Source organism: Lepisosteus platostomus, chromosome 6 (genome assembly GCF_059453375.1).
Source record: "Lepisosteus platostomus isolate fLepPlt1 chromosome 6, fLepPlt1.hap1, whole genome shotgun sequence".
Classification (NCBI taxonomy): domain Eukaryota; kingdom Metazoa; phylum Chordata; class Actinopteri; order Semionotiformes; family Lepisosteidae; genus Lepisosteus; species Lepisosteus platostomus.
In genome coordinates, this window is record NC_142616.1 from 50,747,536 (window position 1) to 50,767,212 (window position 19,677).

Genomic DNA, 19,677 nt, shown 5'->3' on the forward strand with positions numbered 1-19,677 from the left:
AATCAGACATTCACAGATGAAATGTAGCAACATTATGGGGAGCTTACTGTAACAGTATGGACAGAGCAAAGCAGGCACAGATAGCATGTACTGAATACACTGAAATCAAACAATCCTAAAGTGAGAGGTCTCTCAAGGAAAGTAAACCAACTTAATATTTTCCTATTAGAAGGAACATGACTTTAAAACTAAACACCTAAATTATTATAACATTAAAGTTTCCCAACAAATGCATGTGTGCAGCAAAAAAGAAAACATAATATATATGGAGAATTAAGCCGAATGATAACACCTTGAAGTTTTCCCAAAGATCTTCATATATAGAAAAACCCAACAGTCTATGACAGACATCAATAGGTCAAAGGGGACACATGTAATGCTATTCATATGTTAGAATTTGTGCAGATAAGTCTTTTTATTGTTTAGTCTTATTACTCCTAGGGATAAGAAAATACTTAAATGATATAGGATTAAATGTGTGCTCGGTGTGATGTATTGCAATTAAAACATTTCCATTGAAAAAGACATGATTTTAATCACTGCAAGAACAGTGAAAGGTACGATTGTGTCCCACATGAGCAAAGAACATCAGCTGGATGCTATCTGCATGACTGAAGGCAGCCTGTCTGTGACAGGAGAGTGAGACAATCTGCTTCAACAACCAGCAGGCTGGTTCTGTGAAGGACAACCCACATCACAGAAGGGAAAAGGTACCCATACTGTTCAGGAATATCACTTTTGGCTGACCAATCTCTGTAATTGTCTTCAGACTGCGGTGGCTCGATAAAATCCAACAAGAAATAATCCACTCATGAGAGGAAGGACTGTAGGATTCCCCCTTTGCATGAGAAGGAGCCATATGCTCAGAGGTCTATGGGAGTAAAAATGGTGACTGCAGAGAAACAAACCATATTCTTCAGGCCAGTGTACATCTGAGATTCTGTTACTCACAAATGAATACCACGGCATTTGTCAAGGTGGGAATATGTGGTGAATGTTATTATTGCTGCTGTGTTTGTTTAGCTAGCAAGACAGGATCTTTTCAATACAAGAATACTTTAGTCCAGGCTGATAGTAACCTTACAGCTCAGTGATACAGGAACAAAGTCCTTTTGCTCACAGATTTCCTTACAGAACAATATAAGAACACACAGAACAGGGATTAAGCTTTTTTTAATGACTACCAGAACTTCTGTGGGACCAACTCATCAGTGCCATCAAGAGGAGACAGCTGTGATTGGCCATGGTTGACCAACTGGTTGCAACTGCACAGGATGAGGGAGAACTTCCCACAGCAGTCTACCCATAGGCTGATCAGGCATATGCATCACCACTACCAGAATTGTATTATTCCTCGGGGGTGTCAGACCTGACAACTTAACTTAAACAGCACCTGAAATGTTTTCATTTTGACAGTGTGCCAAAAACAATGCATTTGTGTTCACATGTTCTTCGATGTTTATATTCAAAATCTATCCACCCATTATCTTGAAGCATCTCACTCTGGAAAGGGTAACGGCAACCCAGGGCCTTCCCTGAAGGTATAAAAGTTTGGAATGAGAGCACATGACTGCTCTCCCATGAATGGGACACCAGTCCATCACAAGATGAAAGAGAAAAAAAAATCAGAAAAGTCAATTAAACCATGTCTTTGAAAGGTGAGAGGAAAATGAAGGACCCAGAGTTTTAATTGAATCCAGGACCAAAGAGCTGTGAAGCAGAAGTTCTAACTGCTATGCCACTGTGCCAACCCTCCATTAAAAATATATGGATTTAATCAAAAGCTCTTGGTATTGTGATTCTGCTTTGTTATACTAAAAATGAAAGTGAAAAACAACTTAAGCTTTAATTAGAAAAAGAAGCACTCCACTGTCCATGTGTCAACCCTCTATGGCATACGTGTTTTTCAGCTTTGGACAAAAAGAAGCCCATTTTAGAAGTGACTTTTAAAGCACCTCTTACTTAAAACAGACAGAAAAATAAGACTGGAGAGCCAATAGCTTGTATTTTTGATTGTTAAAAATGCTGGACCATGGGGAAGTAAAATGTGCTGAATGATGAGAAATGAGATGTGATCAGGGACCCATTTGCCTTGTGTCTGCAGTATATAAGATGAGAAAAAGGAGGATAAAGTGGATGCTCATCTGCATAGTAAAAATATTAACAGAAAGCATTCAGAAAGAGAACAGAAAGGGTTGAGGTTTATTGACCAATCTTTGCGAAGCCTTTGAAGAAGTCCGTATGGGAAGGCGGAATAACAAGGAATCATCAATTTAGATGTGCATTTGAGGAATCTCAAAAGTACAAAAGATTAGTCTTAGAGCTCCAATCAGCGGGGGGCCTGTTACGTGCATGTTGATAGATACAGAAGCAAAGAGTAATTGCGATGGAGCAACTGCTGCAAAGTATACGGTAATGAGAGGGTAAGGCTGAGGCTAGAACTCAAAACCCCTTCTTTTTGTTCAAAGGCTCTCATGTAGTATGAAGTACAGTTAGTAAATGCATTACAGCAGGAGAGCAGACTGCAGCAGAGGAAGAGAAGGAAGTTGGTCAGACGACATAGAAACAGAAAATCTAATTCAAACCAGGTACTACTGTGAGCAAGAACCTCTGTCAGTTACTGTTCCCATCAGCCTTTTTTTTATTATTGTGTAAAAAAAGAAAAAAACGTATCTTATTTTAGGGACTACTGTATTCAAAACTGTATTGATTTGAAGGAATAAACTAATATTTATGCCAAATTCTTACATCAAGATATATTTCAATGTATGCTTAACTATAAGGTTTGGATAGTGTCAGTTATGGCTTCCTGCTGGATTGCATGAACAATTATGTAGAAATCAATAGTTGGGCTCCCATTTGGCTACCAGGATGCACTTGGTAAATCTTGCCTGGTTTATTTGACCACGTCTCGCTCAGGAGTTCCACTGGGTTCTGTGATGGGATCTTAATTTAGTATTTACATGCTGCCTCTTTGCCATCATCATTTGCTTTTGGTTTCACCTTTAAGCTGATGAAACTCACATTTCAGCACTTTACAACTTTGTCTGGTATTAAGATATTGAGGCAGCAACTGTAACAAGATACAGACTGGCTCTAAAGGAAAATTAGAGTGGATTGTAATCTGACTCATTAGGTACTGTTTATTTTGAAGATTTACAGCAGGAGAATAGACCAGCTCTTTATCTTACTCTGACTTACTCTACCAGTGTGCAACACTACATTTGTGAACCTCACTGCCTCAATCAATTAGGTTGAGACAGACTAGGTGACTCAATATTTTTGAAACGCACTTAAAAGACCCATCTTTTCAATATTACATTTAATGCATAATTTAGTTTTCCCTCTTGGTTTAGTTGTATTTTTCTTTTTTACTTTGGGTATGTATAATTCATGTTGGGAGTTTTAAGTTTCTTGCATCTGACAATTGTGCAAAATCAAATGTAAAATGACACTCAAAATCTCATTAATAGTGGTTATGCTCAATCCTTTACAAGCCTCTCAACACAAGGCCAGACCTCAGTTTCCATAGCCTTCAGTGAACTGAGAGTACATGATTTGACCAATGATTGTATTTATCCATAACAGCTGTGCTGACTTAGTAATCAGGGTAAACTATTTTACTCAAGGATATAACAGCAGGGATTGAACCAATGACTCTGGCTACAGTTCCAGACCCTAAGCACTGCTCCAAACCTCCCTGTGCTGTTCCTGTAGTTATTAATCAACGGTGACTTACTGCTCCCCAGGGTCCTGTTCTCCACTGGTGAGATCCGTGGATATGCATTCGACCAGCATTGCGAATAGAATTCCCTGGTGATGAAGCCTTAATGCGGGAGTCTGGATTGGTGGGAAATTTCCCTTGGTCACTGGAGCGCGTAGGACACTGGGGCATGGCACAGTCCTGCTCCACAGCTGGACGGTCGTCTGGATCACACTCACTCACGTCCACAACCTGATCACTGAAGTTCACGCAAACTACTTGTCTCGTCGCCTTCCCTTGACCACAAGTCACAGAGCACTAGAAGAATACACAAAGAACAGACTGAAAAAATATTCAAAAACATTAGAGGACTGCGGCTCAATAAAAACCCCAGAGATGATTATATTTAAAATAAAATCTTGTTGCAAGAAAACAACAAGGTCAATGCTTTGGACACAGATCTTACAGAGTCTTACTGTGCACCTGGAGTCTCCGTCTCTGAAGAAAGAACTCAGATTGCACTGAAAGTAACTTGATTATGAAAGTCAAGTACAGCTACAGAGCCATCTGAGTGCTCGTGGGGTCAGCTTATACTGGTTCTGCAGCCCTGAGTTTTAGAATTCTACTTAACCACCACCAACATCAGTTTGCTGTACAATACAGACAGCAAATGCATAAATACAAGACAACATCTTTTAAATAACAAATGCAAACACACTTCTGATAATTCAAAATAAAAAGTACAGATTACTCTGCATTCAACTTGAATGGCTTCACACAGCCAGAGCCAGTAATGTCAAGGCAAAGCATTTCACTATCTGTTCCAAAATATGCAACAAACACTCCTCTTCAAGGCCAATAGTGTACACACACGTGCAATGTAACAAACATTACTAACTGTATTACAGTTTAATATTAACTGAATAACTGTACTATTCAGTAAATGTTCATTAAATTAAATAACTTGCCAAACAGGGGAATTTGAAGTATAATATTTTTTAAATCTCAACAGATGTGAAATTAACACTTATCTGTGATTTGGTCTGGCAGACGGTGTCTCTGACGGCAGAGTAAGAAGAGCTCAGCTGGATGAAACCGAGCCAAAAGCTGTTAACTACAACTTTCAAATTAATGGCCAACAGACTAGGATCATGAGGCGATTCTAGCTAGAGAGTGAGGCTCTCCCTGCTGCCTACGGAAGTATGTAGCACATGGCATTTGCATCTCATCTTGGTTTTGTTCTTGGCCTGGTTCTCTGTTTAGTGGCTAATGACAGGCTGGAGATGACTTTACAGGCTCAATGACGGTTTTATTCCCCTTGCATCTTGCATGTGCATAGTTGATAATTCAAAACAAGCTGTGTTCCTTCATATGAAATAATTTGTGAGCTAACTGTAAATTTCTATACCTACTGTATACCAGCTATACCAACATTTGCTCAGAATTCGACCTGTTTGTGCCTTCACTTTAAAATTTGCTAAAGGTTTTGTTAGTTTCTCCATGTAAATGGCATTTATGTCTGTATTACTTTCCACGCTAAGTGCATGTACTTAATTTTAATCAAGAATGAAATGCTGAAACTCCTGTCTCTGCCAGTCTGTTGCCTCTAAATAAATGGCTTCCTGCTTTACTGAAACCTGCATTAGATTTTGAGTGAAATAAAACAGGAATAAGAATGAAAGTCTTCCCCACAGACCCTGCAGCAGATTGCTTCAATCTGTGACCACAGAATCTGATTTTCTCTAGATTTCTAAATCTGATTAAAAACATGTGTAAACAAAGCTTGCTCCTTAACGTTCCCCTATTTTCAGGAGCTCCACAACTCTAACAGCAACTTCTATGTAAGTTGTAACTGTTGAAATTAAAATGAAGCATGGCAAAGAAAACTGGACATTCAATGGAAAAACTCCTTATAAGAAAAAAAAACATTTAAATTTGCTGAAATTATTGAAAATTAACATTTAAATAATGTGAAATTCACATGTGTTAAAGGACTCAAAACATAGATCACAACTGGCAAAATTCTCCAAACTTAGTTAACAAGTTAAATTGAACTAACAAGTGACAAGGCATTACATTGACATTCAAATAAATAATACCTCCTGCACCAGAAAAAATGGAGTACCTTGAATGTAGACACCCTTGAGTAACCCATTCATCCATTTTCTAACCACTCCTTCCAATTTTAGGGAAGAGGAGGCCGGGGGGGGGGGGGGGTTAATGGTGGGGGATGGGGGGTGTTGCCGGAGCCTATCCCAGCAAGCAACGCGTACAAGGCAAGGTCCCCCCTGGATGGGACGCCAATCCATTACAGTGCACACAGACACAAATACACACTCACTCACACCAGGTCCAATTTTCTCAGAAATCAATTCACCTACCAGTATGCTACCAGTATGCTTTTGGACTGTGGGTGGAAACCCACTTGAACATGGGGAGATAGTAGGAACATCAAGCGAGTAGCACCCCAAGTCTGGAATTGAACCCAGGGTCCCAGAGCTGCAAGGCAGCACTGTGCCGCCCAACTCCTCATCCATTAATTGTAAAGGAGAGTTTTATCTACCCCAAGGAAAGGTCCTACTGTGCAAATGTCTGTACTTTTGTGAATGTCAAACAATTACCCTGGTACTAACTGACATAATTCTAACTGATTTACAGACATTTTACACCAGTATTTTCACAACAAGGTTTATTGTCCCTTACCGAGGTCCATTCCAGTACTTTCCATTGCCCACAAGACACGACGGAGCAGGTCTCTCTGGCAGGGGGTTTGAGCAGGTGAGCACAGGCCGACTCCTCAGCTACCCCACCCTGGTAGTCCCTGCAGCTGACATAGCGCATCCTGGTACCCTTCCCACATGTCACACTGCACTGTGGAAAGAGGCAGAATTACAATTAGATTGTGTGTGCAAGCAAAATGTATTTTAGTTCCTACAATGAAAAGAAAAACCTGAGATCAGCTACTGATTATGGAATGATGCAATGGAAACCTTCCATGAGGAACTGGGTTTGTAATTTGTAGCTGGAAGGTGGGTGAAAAACTCTGACTTAGTCTATCTGCCCAAACGATTCTTTACCTGAGTCCAGGATCCAAACCGCCACTGGGTTCTGTGACCATGAGTAGGCACTTTGGTTTCTGGAACAACGGGACGCACAACAGGACAGGGTGTTACTTCACAATCCTACAAAAAAACAAGGATAACTTTCTTAAAGCACTGAAGCAAGGGTCAACATGCACAGGAGTAAGTGAGATAACATGATACAGCGCAGTCTGCACACTGGTAATGTTACACAGCTCCTCTGTGTGAACTCAGCAAGATTGATCGTTTTTGCCATTCCATTCCACAATCCAGAGTGTGCTTTCCCACAATATATGCAATTGCATCTTTTGATTGGCCACAGAGATCACAGTGTTATTTACACAAGAAGGTATATATGAATAACATGGCTTAAAGTTTCAGAATAAGCTCTTAAACAAATTTTACAAACTCTAAATAGACTTTAACATTTGAATAATTTAATGCACAATCATACTGAACTGCTTTTGCAAAATAAGGCCCATTATTATTGAGCCTAATCATTTAACCAGGAGAGCCCTTAAGTAGAAAGCCTTGCTTGTACCCAGTTTCACAGATGAGCTGCTGGGATCACAGAGGTGAAGTGAATTGTTCAAGGTCAGAAAGCAGGGCCTCAAGTAGTTCATTGCTTGACTTTCGTTACTCTGCTCTTCTACCTCCATTACTAAAGTCATTATGGGGAAAAAACCTTTTCCCTTTTCTTTACTAAACTGATGCTTTAATATTCATAAATATGTTTCAGTGCTTCCCATTTTTCTATAATTACCCCAGTGCTCTTTTTTCTTTTAAGGTGTTTATATTGACTTCCAGTATTCCAAGACAACCTAATCTCTGTATATAACAGTAACTATTCAGGCAATTTTTGTTTGTTTTTTTAATCTTGTACTTTTAAGCAAATATTTGGACAAAAGAGAAGAAAATGTCATTCAGGCACAAACAATCAAGCTCAAGGAAAAATTCAGGTGTGTATTTAGATAAACTTTATGATATTTAAAGTCTTATTGAATTTCTTTAGAATCCCCCGTGTATGTCTGCAATCTTGTTGCCTTCTACTGATACAAATTCCTGAACATGCCTTAAGCTGACAGACACCCCTGATCTGCACTGTTGCCTCCTCCATATGCCATGGTGGGCTACAGACCCCAGACACTCCTCTTAAAATTCTTCTCATGGCTTTCTCTGCACCGTTTCCCTCCTACCACAGCTAAACAACAGACGCACTCACACTCGCCTGATCAAACAACTGTGATCAAAGTACAACAATTAAAAAAGCCCTTGGATTTTGTTTCTGGTAAAAACCTTTTTTTTTATTTCTACCCTGTGGGAAAAAAGAATTATGTCTGCCCACTGCCGTAGAAATCCTTCTTTTTTTTACGGTCATCTTTCCAGTCAGACAAAAACATAATGATTCACACTACTGCACCAGAAGAGCTGGGTTAACAGGTAACTTAAAGCTACTAAAAGGGTAAAGAGATTTGAGAATCATATACATTTAATTCATCACATTTCACACAGTGTTTTTATGGAAATTCTGATCCAAAGGAAAGAGCACCACCTACTGGTCCACAAATACCATTTGCACCTTCTGATTACATTAAAAAGTGAGTTTACTAAGTCCTTAAGAGTTGGGATGGAAAGAAAGGTAGAACCAGTATACCCAGTGTCTTTTTAGTTCCAGGAGGATTGATAACATTTAACACCATATTCTTTGATTATAACAACGCCTGCATAACTCTTTCACATCCGGGTATAAAAATAATTTTGGATAAAAGAACTAATAGTATTGTGAACTTGCATCTTCATATAAACTCAAACACAAAAGTCACATAATAAAACAAATGTGACCGTTTTAACAACGAAACAGTAACAAAACTCCCGGAAAAGTTCGTTGAAGAAACAATGAAAACAGGATTAGGTCAGAACGTTTCAACAAAACATTCCCATTGTTTTCCTTTTTTCCTTCAGTGAAAACAAGGTTAAAACATTTGATCTTTGGTTTTTAAAAACACCACTATACAATGATTAGTTAAAAATCATTTCACCGAGACATCAAAATTACCATAAGGTTCAAACAGAACAGAGAAAGGATGCACAGAAAGTAATGGTTCAAAAGAGCTCACCTGAGAATCAGTGGGCCTGGTAGCTGCATTACATTCAGAGTCGTCCATCACAGAACCATAAGAGCCAACCACGCATTTAACTGCCCTCATTTGATAACCTGGACCACATGTGGTGGTGCACTGCAATCAGGGAAAGTATTTTAAAATTGTATCAAAGCTGCCACAGGGACCATAAAGCTGATAATATCATTTAAAAACCCGCATTTCGACAGACCCATGCAAAGATTAAAAGATAGAAGTCAAAAATAGACTAGCTAAGAATTTCTAGTAATTTTTCTCCCTGCTAAGGAGTGAGTACACACTTCTTTTCTTCTGCTTCACTAGCTTGAGTGAAATGAGGTCAATCCTCTGTGGCAGTGGTTCAGCTGAAATTGCACATGGTTCATTTAATGCCTTCAAATATACATTTAACATGATTGCCTACTCCATGTTATGTGAATACATAATCTCTGTCACACTTTTGTACTTACTGGAAACTTGCACACACTCACTGCATTTAACACAGAAGGTTTACTTTAATTTGTAACCATAATTTTCCTTTTCAGCCCTTGAGCAATTTCTAAGGCACATGCATGGTTTAGAGATAAAAATACAAAGGCATGCGGAATCATAACTTAGAATATACTGTACACGCACATCAAGCTGACTTTCTCTTACATCATTCAACAAAAAAAATAGCCCTGGGCTTACAGATGTTCCTGAAAATGAAGTTCTCAGCTCACTCCCAAGAAGCCCACTGCTTTAGGAAAAAAGGAGGAACATTATTAAATTCTAACCTGTCCCCATGGTCCAACTTGCCATGAAGCACACTCCTGCTGTTGACATGCTTGTACTGACTCTGGCTTCGACGAATCACAAAATCTGTCATCTAGTCTGTCTTCTCCAAACTGACACCATGTCTGACGATGCTTGTATCCTTTACCACATGTCACTAGGCACTGGAAATGCAGGAAAAAAAACTGTATTATTTGGAAAGGGTAAAATTAAGAAAAACAAACAAGAAATCTACAATTCTCAATGGGGGAAGAAAAGTGGAAGTTCAGAACTGAAAACAGTACACACTGCAGATTTCAAAGTAGCCCCTGGCCTAGCGGCAGAACACCACACACAATGCACAGAATCCCTCTGGCTTCACTTACTTCTGACCACTCTCCAGTTTTCCACTGTGGGCACAGAAATTCATTGCATGGCTGGACAGTGAGCTTCTCCCACTGACTGCACCTGCTCTCGTCGTGACCAGCCTCTGTAGATTTGCCGCACTTTGCTGCTCGGCGTCTCGTGCCACCTCCACAGCTTTTGGAGCACTTGACAAAAAATGGGAACAAAATGCTCTTTCAGTGCCTCACCATTATTTCAGATTAAAAAAATGTTAAAATCAAAAAAGTGATTGGAAACGTGGAGGAAAAAATCCTTACTTCTGTCCAAGGGGAATATTCCCAGCCTCCAGGGTTACAGTCTCCGCGGCACTCCTCTTTGTTATTAGGCTTTTCTTGACTGTCACAGTATCGGTCATCCACTTTCTCCATTTTCACTGCTGTGCGGATGTGCTTTGCACAGTAAATTTCTAGTGTGCGATAGCCTATCCCACACTGAGCTGTGCATTCACTTTTCCTCGCAATGTGCCACCTATTTCAAGATGTAAATTGATGGTTCTATTATGTTACAGACAACGTGCACATCTATCCTATGCATGTTAACAATGCTTTTTTGGAAACCTTGACACTTGTCAAAGACTAGCTCCTAGCTTTTGAAAAACTATGGCTTTGATTCTTGTTTTTGTTTCCCAGGAGCTGATCAACTTCTCTGCCACCAACAACAAAAGTACAACATAAGGCACACAGCGAATGTCTTCTAAAGTACCTTGCAACAAAAATGATAGTTTCTTTTTTCATTTAAACTCTCAATCCTTGTTTTCACAGTTTTCCTGAGATCTATAGAACTGGAGGCCTAACTTTGCCATCTTCAAGAAATAATAAATATGTACAGAATATGTTTAATTTAAATATCATCAAAACTAAAAATCCAATTTTTATGTTTTTTAAATATAAAAAAAAGGAATTACTGCAGTTGCTCTGCATTTTGGAAATATGTCTATAAATTTCAATTAGACATCTTCTCTGTAAGTCACACTCTCTTTTGGGTACATTAAAAATGGATAGCAAGGTGTACAGTACACCCCTGATACAGACTCACCTGAGGTCACATTCCATATTGCATGGCTCAGTTATCACCGGGGGCAGTGGAGACCCGTGACATCTCTGATCAGAGACGACCACCCGGTCAGACTCTCTGCTGCAGAGAACCTTTCTCATGCGCTCACCTGCTCAACAAAAACAATTCAGAGCATTATTCATTTAGATCACTTAACTATACAGAACTCATCTTTTTTATTTTTCCACTGCCTGGACTCTGGCCCAGAGATCTGACACTGAGCACACGTGTCCTGACGGCCTATGACATCAGAATCTGGAACATCAAACCCAAGATGACTGTGCCCACACGGTCAGCGGAGACTATATTCTGAGCAGTAACACTAACATGCAAAGCACTCTGTGGAAAAGCGTTGCAAAGGGCATAATAACAAACAAAAGATTGATTGATTGATATCTTTAGCATTATTTTAATTAAAATTTTTAACATATCAGTCTCAACAATAAGATACAAATTTAATGGATTTCAAGTTCCTCTCATTTTTCCTTCTCTCAGTATATTATCAGAAAAAGATAAGTACATCTGTATTTTTAGACAATACAATTCATAGTTTCAGCTATGAAGTCAATAATATAGGTAATGTACTTTACAAGTCCTAGAAAAGGTCCAACACCCACTCCTAAACCGGCTGATTTTACAAACTTAAATTATTTTTTATCCTATGTAATTTTTTTTTCTATTTCAATTGCAAAACTACATGTAAAAGAAACAATTATTGACTAAAAGCCCCTTTTGGGTTCTAACTTTGAAGTAGACTTTTTTTCTGCTTTCAAAAAAAAGCAGAGATCTACCTTCCACTCATAAACTGTCCACTAAGTACTTTTTTCCATTTTGCTTGAAAAAACACAGCAACAGAAGTGCAAAAGAAAAACTTCAACTAAAATAACACTTCTGGAGCTATGAACATAAGCTTTGAAGTGGAGTTTTTCTGCTTTTAAAATTGTTTCTTTTTCTTTCCTTTAGCACAGAGACAATCACAGCTTGGTGCAGAGATTGTGGAAAAAAATGGTCTCATGGAGAGTTTGTCTCCCTCATCTATCTGGCTTATCGTTTTCATACATACCTTGGCAAAGCCTGGAACACTCCTGCCAGGGGCCGTAAGAATCCCAGAAAAACTGCTGTGGTTTGTCTTCAATAGGAATATTAAATGTGTACCTCACATCAGGGTTGTATAAATTACCCACAGATAAAACCTGTGTAAAGATAACAGTCAGATATTTAAGTTTGCAGAGGATTTTATTTCAAAGCTTTAGATTCTGCTGAGTAACTGTAATGTCTTGGCAAGAAGGGAACTGCAGAAAGAAAACAAAGGAAAATATGTTGCTTAGTGAAGAAATAAATGTTAGGGCAATGACGAATGCTTTTTATGGAATCTTTCAGGTACAGCTTAGTAAATCCATCTGTCTGCCCATCCATTATCTGAAAGTTGCTCATTGCTGGGGAGGGTTGTGGCAACCCAGAGCCTGTCTGGGAAGCAGGTGAAGAAATAACACCCCAACATGCAAACACCACACAGAGAGTTCCCCCTCTGGAATCAAAGTCAGGATCCAAGGGCTGTGAGGCATCGGCTGTGCTGATATTTTTGAGAAAAAAATCTTTAATTTAGCCTTCAATCTCAGAATCCGAGATTAAAAAGTAACAGCATAGAATTTAGTTTTTATCCAGACATTTGATGAAAAATTCATAGTAAAGTAAAAAGGGCGAGCAAAGAAACAGAGATGCCTTTACCTGAACAACAATCTCTTCCTCGATGCGGCCAGTGCAGTTAATTCTTTCTACAGCGTTATCAGAGCCAGTATATTCAATTACAGCATTTCCCACTTTAATTTCCCTTTTAAACATGCTTACAACAAACTCCCCATTAAGCAGGTATTCTTCACGACTGTTAGAAATGGCTAGATGAGAGAAACAGAAAAAAAAGTGTTACTGCAATTAACTGATTACTCTACTCAGTGCCTCACAAAAAAATAATACATTCAATCTCATCAGACCTAATGGAAAGCATATATATTTAAAAATGTTCATTTTTGCCATGAGAGCTTTATGTTTGATTGGTAAATTAAAAATGATTGTACAAAGTGGAATGTTTTTAAATCAATCTGCTGCAATAAGGTAAAAATTAGATACGACAAAGTTTGAGAATCTTTGTCAGCGACTGTAATAAAAATAAAAACTATTATAAGTTTTGGGGATAAGATGTTGTTCCACAATAATTCCTAATGTACAAAGTCTTAGAAATTACTAATAATTAAAACTAAGAAACTAAGAGTATTTGTGTTTTAACAAAATTTCCAAAGTATGCAATAGAAAGAAGTACTTAATTGGGAAAAATAATCCAGCATTCCATGAAAACTCAGTGTTTCCTGTTAAACAGCAGTCTACTGCACAAATTCACACTAATGCGATTATGTAGCTAATTTCCTGAGTTACTTTCCCCACCATTTCACCCATCACAGTTATACTGCTACAAAGTCAAACTAGAGTTGAGATGTACCGCTAATGCTGTCTAGTAAAATAAGCATTCACAACGTCCCTGGTCAATAAAACAATTTAGATTGAAAATGCATACAGTAAAGAGAAGCATATGTTCAGCATGCTTTTATGGTTTTATAAGTCAAATCAATTTTCTAACTTTCTTTGAAACTATTTCAAAGAGGAGGTCATAGATCTTAAAAATGGCTGATGGCTTTTGCTTTCCCACAAAGCCCAGTTTAAATTGTCATGCTTGGTTTTGTGTCAACAACTTTAATACAACACCACTTAATGCTAGACGCTTATACTACATTTATGCTTCTAACTCATTTCGAGTTCTAATGAGTTTCCTATTTGGCATAAAACAAAAACCACACTAAAAGCACCATGAAAAACCACACTAAACTCATTTTTGGTTTTAACCAGAGGTAATTAGAAAGTAAAAATACACCAATAAATTACAGCCTTTATTTTCTCCTTTCAAGATTGACCAATCATGACACAATCACAACGCTTGACTATTCATTCATCCATGTTCTAACTGCTTTATCCAATACAGTGTCGCAGGGCACAAGGCAGGATACACAATGGCTGGGATGCCAGTCCATCATGTGGCACAATCACACACAAAGATGCACACACCCACACCAGGACCAATTTATCCTACCAGTATGTCTTTGGCCTGTGGGGAGAAGCCGGAGGACCCAGAGGAAACGTTTGTGTGTTCTACATGCGAATACATGGAGAACACCCAAACTCCATGCAGACAACACCCCACCAACTGCACCCAGGGCACCAGCACTGTGAGGCAGCGATGCTTACTACTGCATCCACTGCCCCGCCAATTTCTGTTTATAATTTCTTCAAATTAGACGAAAAGAATTATAATGTAGACTCATAAATAAAAGCACAGTAGGAAGTTGGTACATTATAATGCAAGAGAGTTCTTCTGTACCTAGAAAATCAATCCTGGTAGTAACATGATGCAACTGGATACTCTAAGAAACAACTTAAACCAGTCTCTGCTTGACTTTTGGCATTTTGAAGACACAGCTAGGCTTTTTCAGGATACTAAATTACTAGGTGATTTCACAAATATTCCTAAAGTTTTCAATATTCCTCCATGCTTTCTTCATTACCAAACCTTTCAGTTTTGCCTTATACATCTCCTGTTAGGCAGCAGTAAAAGCACAGACAATGAAATAATGAACTGCAAACTAAACAATCAGAATATAATTATGTCTTGCGCTACAGACTAAATGCAAGGCTCATGTGCAATTTTAACTTCCAAATTATATTTCATTCAGTATCATATGCATGAAAAAAGTGATGGTGTTGAAATTGGGTATTCATGGCCCATTCATACTATACTCAAGATCCTTACCAAGGTAGTTGTCATCTTCTGGTTTCCCTGAATAGCTGTGCTGTCGCACGTCTATGTTTGTAGCACCACTAGGGATTCGTACAACAACATTATATCCTGAAAACACAACAATGGAAGTTGTGAAAACAAAACTCATAAATGAAAATTAAAATCTTTTAAAAAATAAGTTAGAAAAAAAATAGATATCCCTTACCATAATGGACGGTATTGAATGTTCCTGCAACTGTTTTACATGAAGAATTATCACCACCGCAAATGCCACACTTATCTCTCCTTGCTTTTGAATTCAGAACGTGATCACAGCCAGCTTGCTGCACAAAAAGAATAAGTGCATGGTCACAGTGTGTAAGAAACATACACCTCTGTTTACAGTTTAAGATATATTACATTGTCCAACTCTTTTCACTCAATGTTTTTATTTTTAAATTCAGAATCACAATGTTATGATAAACAACTGAAATTAAAAAAATTTCAAGCTAATAGTTCACCCCGATATACAAAGCCAAACAAAAATTTTCACCCCATTCCAATGATGGAATGATGTATACATGATGTATAAATGATGTATACACCTTTTTAAAGAGGATCAAAACTCAAATGCAAGAAAGAAGTTACAGAAAAGATACATTGAAAAGCCAAAAATTAAAAATAAGTTATGTGCTATGTTACTTGATATTTTTTATTTCATACAGTATGAGTACAATATATTTAGCAGTATAAATGGCACATTAATTACCTTTCTTGATTAACTGAATATTATCTTTGGGTTTATTTTTATTTGGGAACCTTTCCAGTAATGAACATGAAGTATCTACTGTCAGAAAATGGTAACATTTTAGATGTGCGCTATAACTGCATAATGAAAGTCTCGTCTAAGCTTTAGAGCTGGAGAAACTGATAACTGGACAGCTTCTCCAGATGAAATATATCGATTATGAAAACCCCAATAACTTTGTTCACAACAGTGTCTGTTATTCAGGACCTAATCCCATCAACAAACGGCTAAGACAAAAATACAGTTTTTCTCATTTGTTGCAAAGTAAATTGTTTTTTGCTTTCTTACCCGACAAAGACCTTGGACGCAGATGTCATTAGTGTCTGGCCCACAAGGGGTGCCATCTATAACTCTGTCCCTGAGCTGATAATAGGCTGTACTTCCAGCAACTCTGCAAAACAGCTTGCAGCGGTCTTTCATTAAAACTGTTAAAGAAGAAAAACAAAACAAAAAAGTCATTAAACTGTAAAAGGAAGTGGTATGATGGGTCTCCCAAATACAAGGAACCTCCAGTAAAGATGTAAAAAGGTGTTAATGAAAAAGACTCCTGTTGACTTACTTCCACTGTACTTTGGAACCCAACGCACATTTGGAGGTAGACCGTTAATGTTGAAATGCCTCCTGTCAAAGGCACCACACTGCTCTTCCCTGAAGTCTTTCTTTTGCTTGGAACAAGGCTCAGAGCTGCAGGAGCGGAACTTCATTCTGCGCCCCACACAGTATTTGCCACCATTTCTCGGCCTATAAAATCATGGGATTAAATAAGGGATCATGGGATTGGTCTCTGTTATAACTGTGGCGGTAACTACAGAATTACAGCTTCACCTGCACACAAGGGATGATTCTCTGCACTACCTCTGTTATAACTGTGCATATGGGCCTATTCTGCAATTTCTCTGACTACATCCATCTGCTTTCTGTTATAACTCTTATAACCTTGTGCAAATGTGTAATTCTCAGTGATAAAACTGTGCTTTTTATTTAGCAAGTCTGACTTGAACTTGGCTAAAGCACAGAAAGCCGTACTGGGGATAAGTGTGTAACACTTTCACTGCTCAGAGTCTTCACGAGGAAGTGACAAGGACAAAACAAACTTCTGTAATTTGAAGGAGTGCTTACACTGGTCGGTTGCATTCTCTGACTGCAATCTTTATGCCACCCCCACAGGTTCGGGAACAGGTTCCAAAAGGACTCCACGCTCCCCAGGCTCCTTCAACTGGTGGGGCATCATGCTCCTTTGCAATACACAGCCCATGTCTGCAATGCTGTGCAGAAAAAAAATTAGAAAGAATGCGATGACTTACAGAAGAAAAAACAACTACAAAGAAGCTCAGTTAAATTTAATGGTAATATAAATGTATTTCAAATTTAGGTCACAGTTCCTGAAGTTGAAAATTAGCTCAAATGAAAAGGAAGAGGATAGATGTATTTTGCACATTAAACATGCTTCCAAGAGAAGGGGCTTAATGTTTTTTAAAGAATGTCAATCAAGTAACTACAATCGTATACGGGAACTGTATTGTTGAGATTATTTGCTTCAATTTAAGCCCTGATCAGGGCATCCACTGTCTACTGTATACTGCCCAAGAACCTGCAATAAGGGCACATCCATTCCAGGTGGAAAAGACCCCTAAATGGGCGGTGAGATTATTAAAGGCATTAAGCACGAAGGGACCACCATGCTTTGCTTCTGTGAAAAATATTGGGGAAAAATGTTGGGCACTATTTTGAATTGTCAAATGTAATTTTTTCAGAAGCTTTCTGGGACTCAACCTGCAATGGGTTAATAAAATAAGCTCTTGCCATCTGTGTGGCTCAGTTGTTGTGCTGTAGTTTGACTGCCCTATAAGTTTTCAAGCAGGAAGCTAAGCAGGATGCATAAATCTGAAAAGTGCTAATTAAAGAGGAATATTTACTACACAAGTAACAAACAAGGCGATCTTAATTTGCGTGTAATGAATTCACAAAAATACTTCATTTTAAAGACTAGAACAGTGGAAACAAATGTCAGGCTTTATGCCACAACACAACATATTTTTTTTTTTTAAAGAACATGGAACTTTGGTTAAACCTTCAACTCCTAGGTAATAATCAAAGTGGGAAGTATTAGTCATACTATTCGAACACATCTTGGAACGTTAAGCGGCGCTCAAGAAACTGAGTGATGTTGTTAGTCACATACCTTTCCTGGGGAACACTCTGTGCCGTCCGCCCAGGGCATGTGGTGAGTGCGACATCCTCTCTGCACCCCGTCTGGACTCGTGCACCACAGCCTCCGGCACTGCGTCTGTCACACACCAACAAGACACTTGCCAATCAAACAAACACAGTTGCAGTATACTGGCATGGTACAGGGAATACATATCAAAGTATTTCAGCATTAGAGACCTTGAAGTTCAATGTGAAGGCCTTTTCTTTCATTAGTCACTTTTACAGAACGAAAAACACTACAACTAAAATATTTAAACTAAAAATGAGCATGAATTGCAATATTAGGAAAAAGAATTCACATGAATTATTGCAAAGCCCCTGTCTTATATTATTCCTGTCTAATGCCCCTTACTAATATGTGTTTTGGGATACTGGATAACCTTTTGATGACCTGTAACATGAACAGATGTTTCACATCTACCAGAAAGGCATTATATAACATATTACACAACATATATCACAGGCATTATGTTGGTCATGCCTGGTTACAGATTTTGGCTGAACTGCTGAACTTACCTTTACATGCATTACCAAAGAGTTGTACAAAGGTCGAAAATAATAAATACAGGAGTAGCCTAAACAGGCACCCCAGCTTTGTTTGTGCCGACAGCAGTGAAAATTTGCCATTTTTAATACAAATAATGCCACTACACAGGACTTAGCAATCACAGGACAGATGCACAAGAATAATAATTCATCATGGGTAATACAATCATTTCCATACTGTCACTTACCATGTACGGGCACACCTGTGTTCCAGGTCCAAAAATTAATTCACATTGTCTATTAACACTGTATAAGCGTCCAGGAAGTTGCTGAGGCAGATAATATGGTCTAGATACTGGCTCATCAAGCAGGCATTCACCATACCCTGTACTAATAGAAATAAAAAGTGACTAAACTGCAACGGCACAAACCCTCAAAACTAAGACACAGTGGTAAAGAAACTGTATAATTACAAAGCAAAAGAAAGAATATTTAATTTTAGCAATTACCAAAACATCTGCAAATCACTGGATTTGGCACTACTTCTGATGTAATATTTTCTCTACATATAAAGGAGAAGATCTTGCATAAAAAGGCTAATTATATAGTACATGCGCTTTGGAATGTATGAATCTGTTGTTTGCATACTCAAGAAATTCTGTTATGTATTTTCTGCTGCATTTCGACCACATCCACGGGTTTGTATAGTAGGTAAGTGTCGGTGCCATTACATGCTGTTGGTTTTTCACACCATCTTCTTTACATTTGTTACTGTCATCATGAGGCATGTTAAACCTAAAAATATCAAAGAAAAAAATACATATCTTTTGAATCCGTCGTTAGATTACTGTTTGGTGTTTTCTTACAGAATCATATCAGTTAGAGATTTTATATAAGCTTTCAAAAGGAAGAAATCTGAATTGTAGCTTGTGACTTAGTGAGTGTAAGGCAATGGCCAGCAATACAAATTATTAATAAAATTTGCAGCCTCGAGAAACACATTATAAAGCATTACACTGAGACACATATACTGCTTAAAATGTCAAGAGCAAGTCACTAGCAGCTGCCATTAAGACCACATCAGTGATTTGATCCACCATTTTCACATTTTTACTGTTTTAGGTTTCTGTGCCAAGAAAGGCAGTAACATAATATCTTAACTCAGTAATCTCAAGGGAGTTTTTTACATTCAAGTCCACTCAACCAGGAATAAATGAGCAGTAATTTCCAATCCCGGG

The 19,677-nt window shown here is 38.3% G+C and overlaps 1 protein-coding gene and 1 long non-coding RNA gene across 6 annotated transcripts in view; one reads left to right on the plus strand and one right to left on the minus strand.

The window, feature by feature from the left end:
* Positions 1-19,677, minus strand: part of adamts9 (ADAM metallopeptidase with thrombospondin type 1 motif, 9) — a 60,584-nt gene that overhangs the window by 33,019 nt on the left and 7,888 nt on the right. For all 5 annotated transcript variants that reach the window (XR_015939617.1, XM_088636245.1, XM_088636244.1 and 2 more), the window contains exons 9-26: positions 19,088-19,234; positions 18,688-18,829; positions 17,925-18,029; positions 16,862-17,007; positions 16,302-16,483; positions 16,031-16,167; positions 15,161-15,278; positions 14,968-15,063; positions 12,840-13,006; positions 12,175-12,304; positions 11,094-11,220; positions 10,316-10,526; positions 10,040-10,204; positions 9,677-9,838; positions 8,901-9,020; positions 6,781-6,885; positions 6,407-6,574; positions 3,740-4,021 (exon numbers count right to left, since the gene is read on the minus strand). Coding sequence is in view for 4 of the 5 variants with exons in the window: in XM_088636245.1 (XP_088492371.1) it covers positions 3,740-4,021; positions 6,407-6,574; positions 6,781-6,885; positions 8,901-9,020; positions 9,677-9,838; positions 10,040-10,204; positions 10,316-10,526; positions 11,094-11,220; positions 12,175-12,304; positions 12,840-13,006; positions 14,968-15,063; positions 15,161-15,278; positions 16,031-16,167; positions 16,302-16,483; positions 16,862-17,007; positions 17,925-18,029; positions 18,688-18,829; positions 19,088-19,234 (2,710 nt within the window). In the remaining variant the exon portion in view is untranslated. The remainder of the gene's footprint in view (positions 1-3,739; positions 4,022-6,406; positions 6,575-6,780; positions 6,886-8,900; positions 9,021-9,676; positions 9,839-10,039; positions 10,205-10,315; positions 10,527-11,093; positions 11,221-12,174; positions 12,305-12,839; positions 13,007-14,967; positions 15,064-15,160; positions 15,279-16,030; positions 16,168-16,301; positions 16,484-16,861; positions 17,008-17,924; positions 18,030-18,687; positions 18,830-19,087; positions 19,235-19,677) is intronic.
* Positions 746-4,677, plus strand: LOC148661853 (uncharacterized). Its single transcript, XR_015939621.1, has 2 exons — positions 746-977; positions 3,750-4,677. It is a non-coding gene; the product is annotated as an uncharacterized LOC148661853 (long non-coding RNA).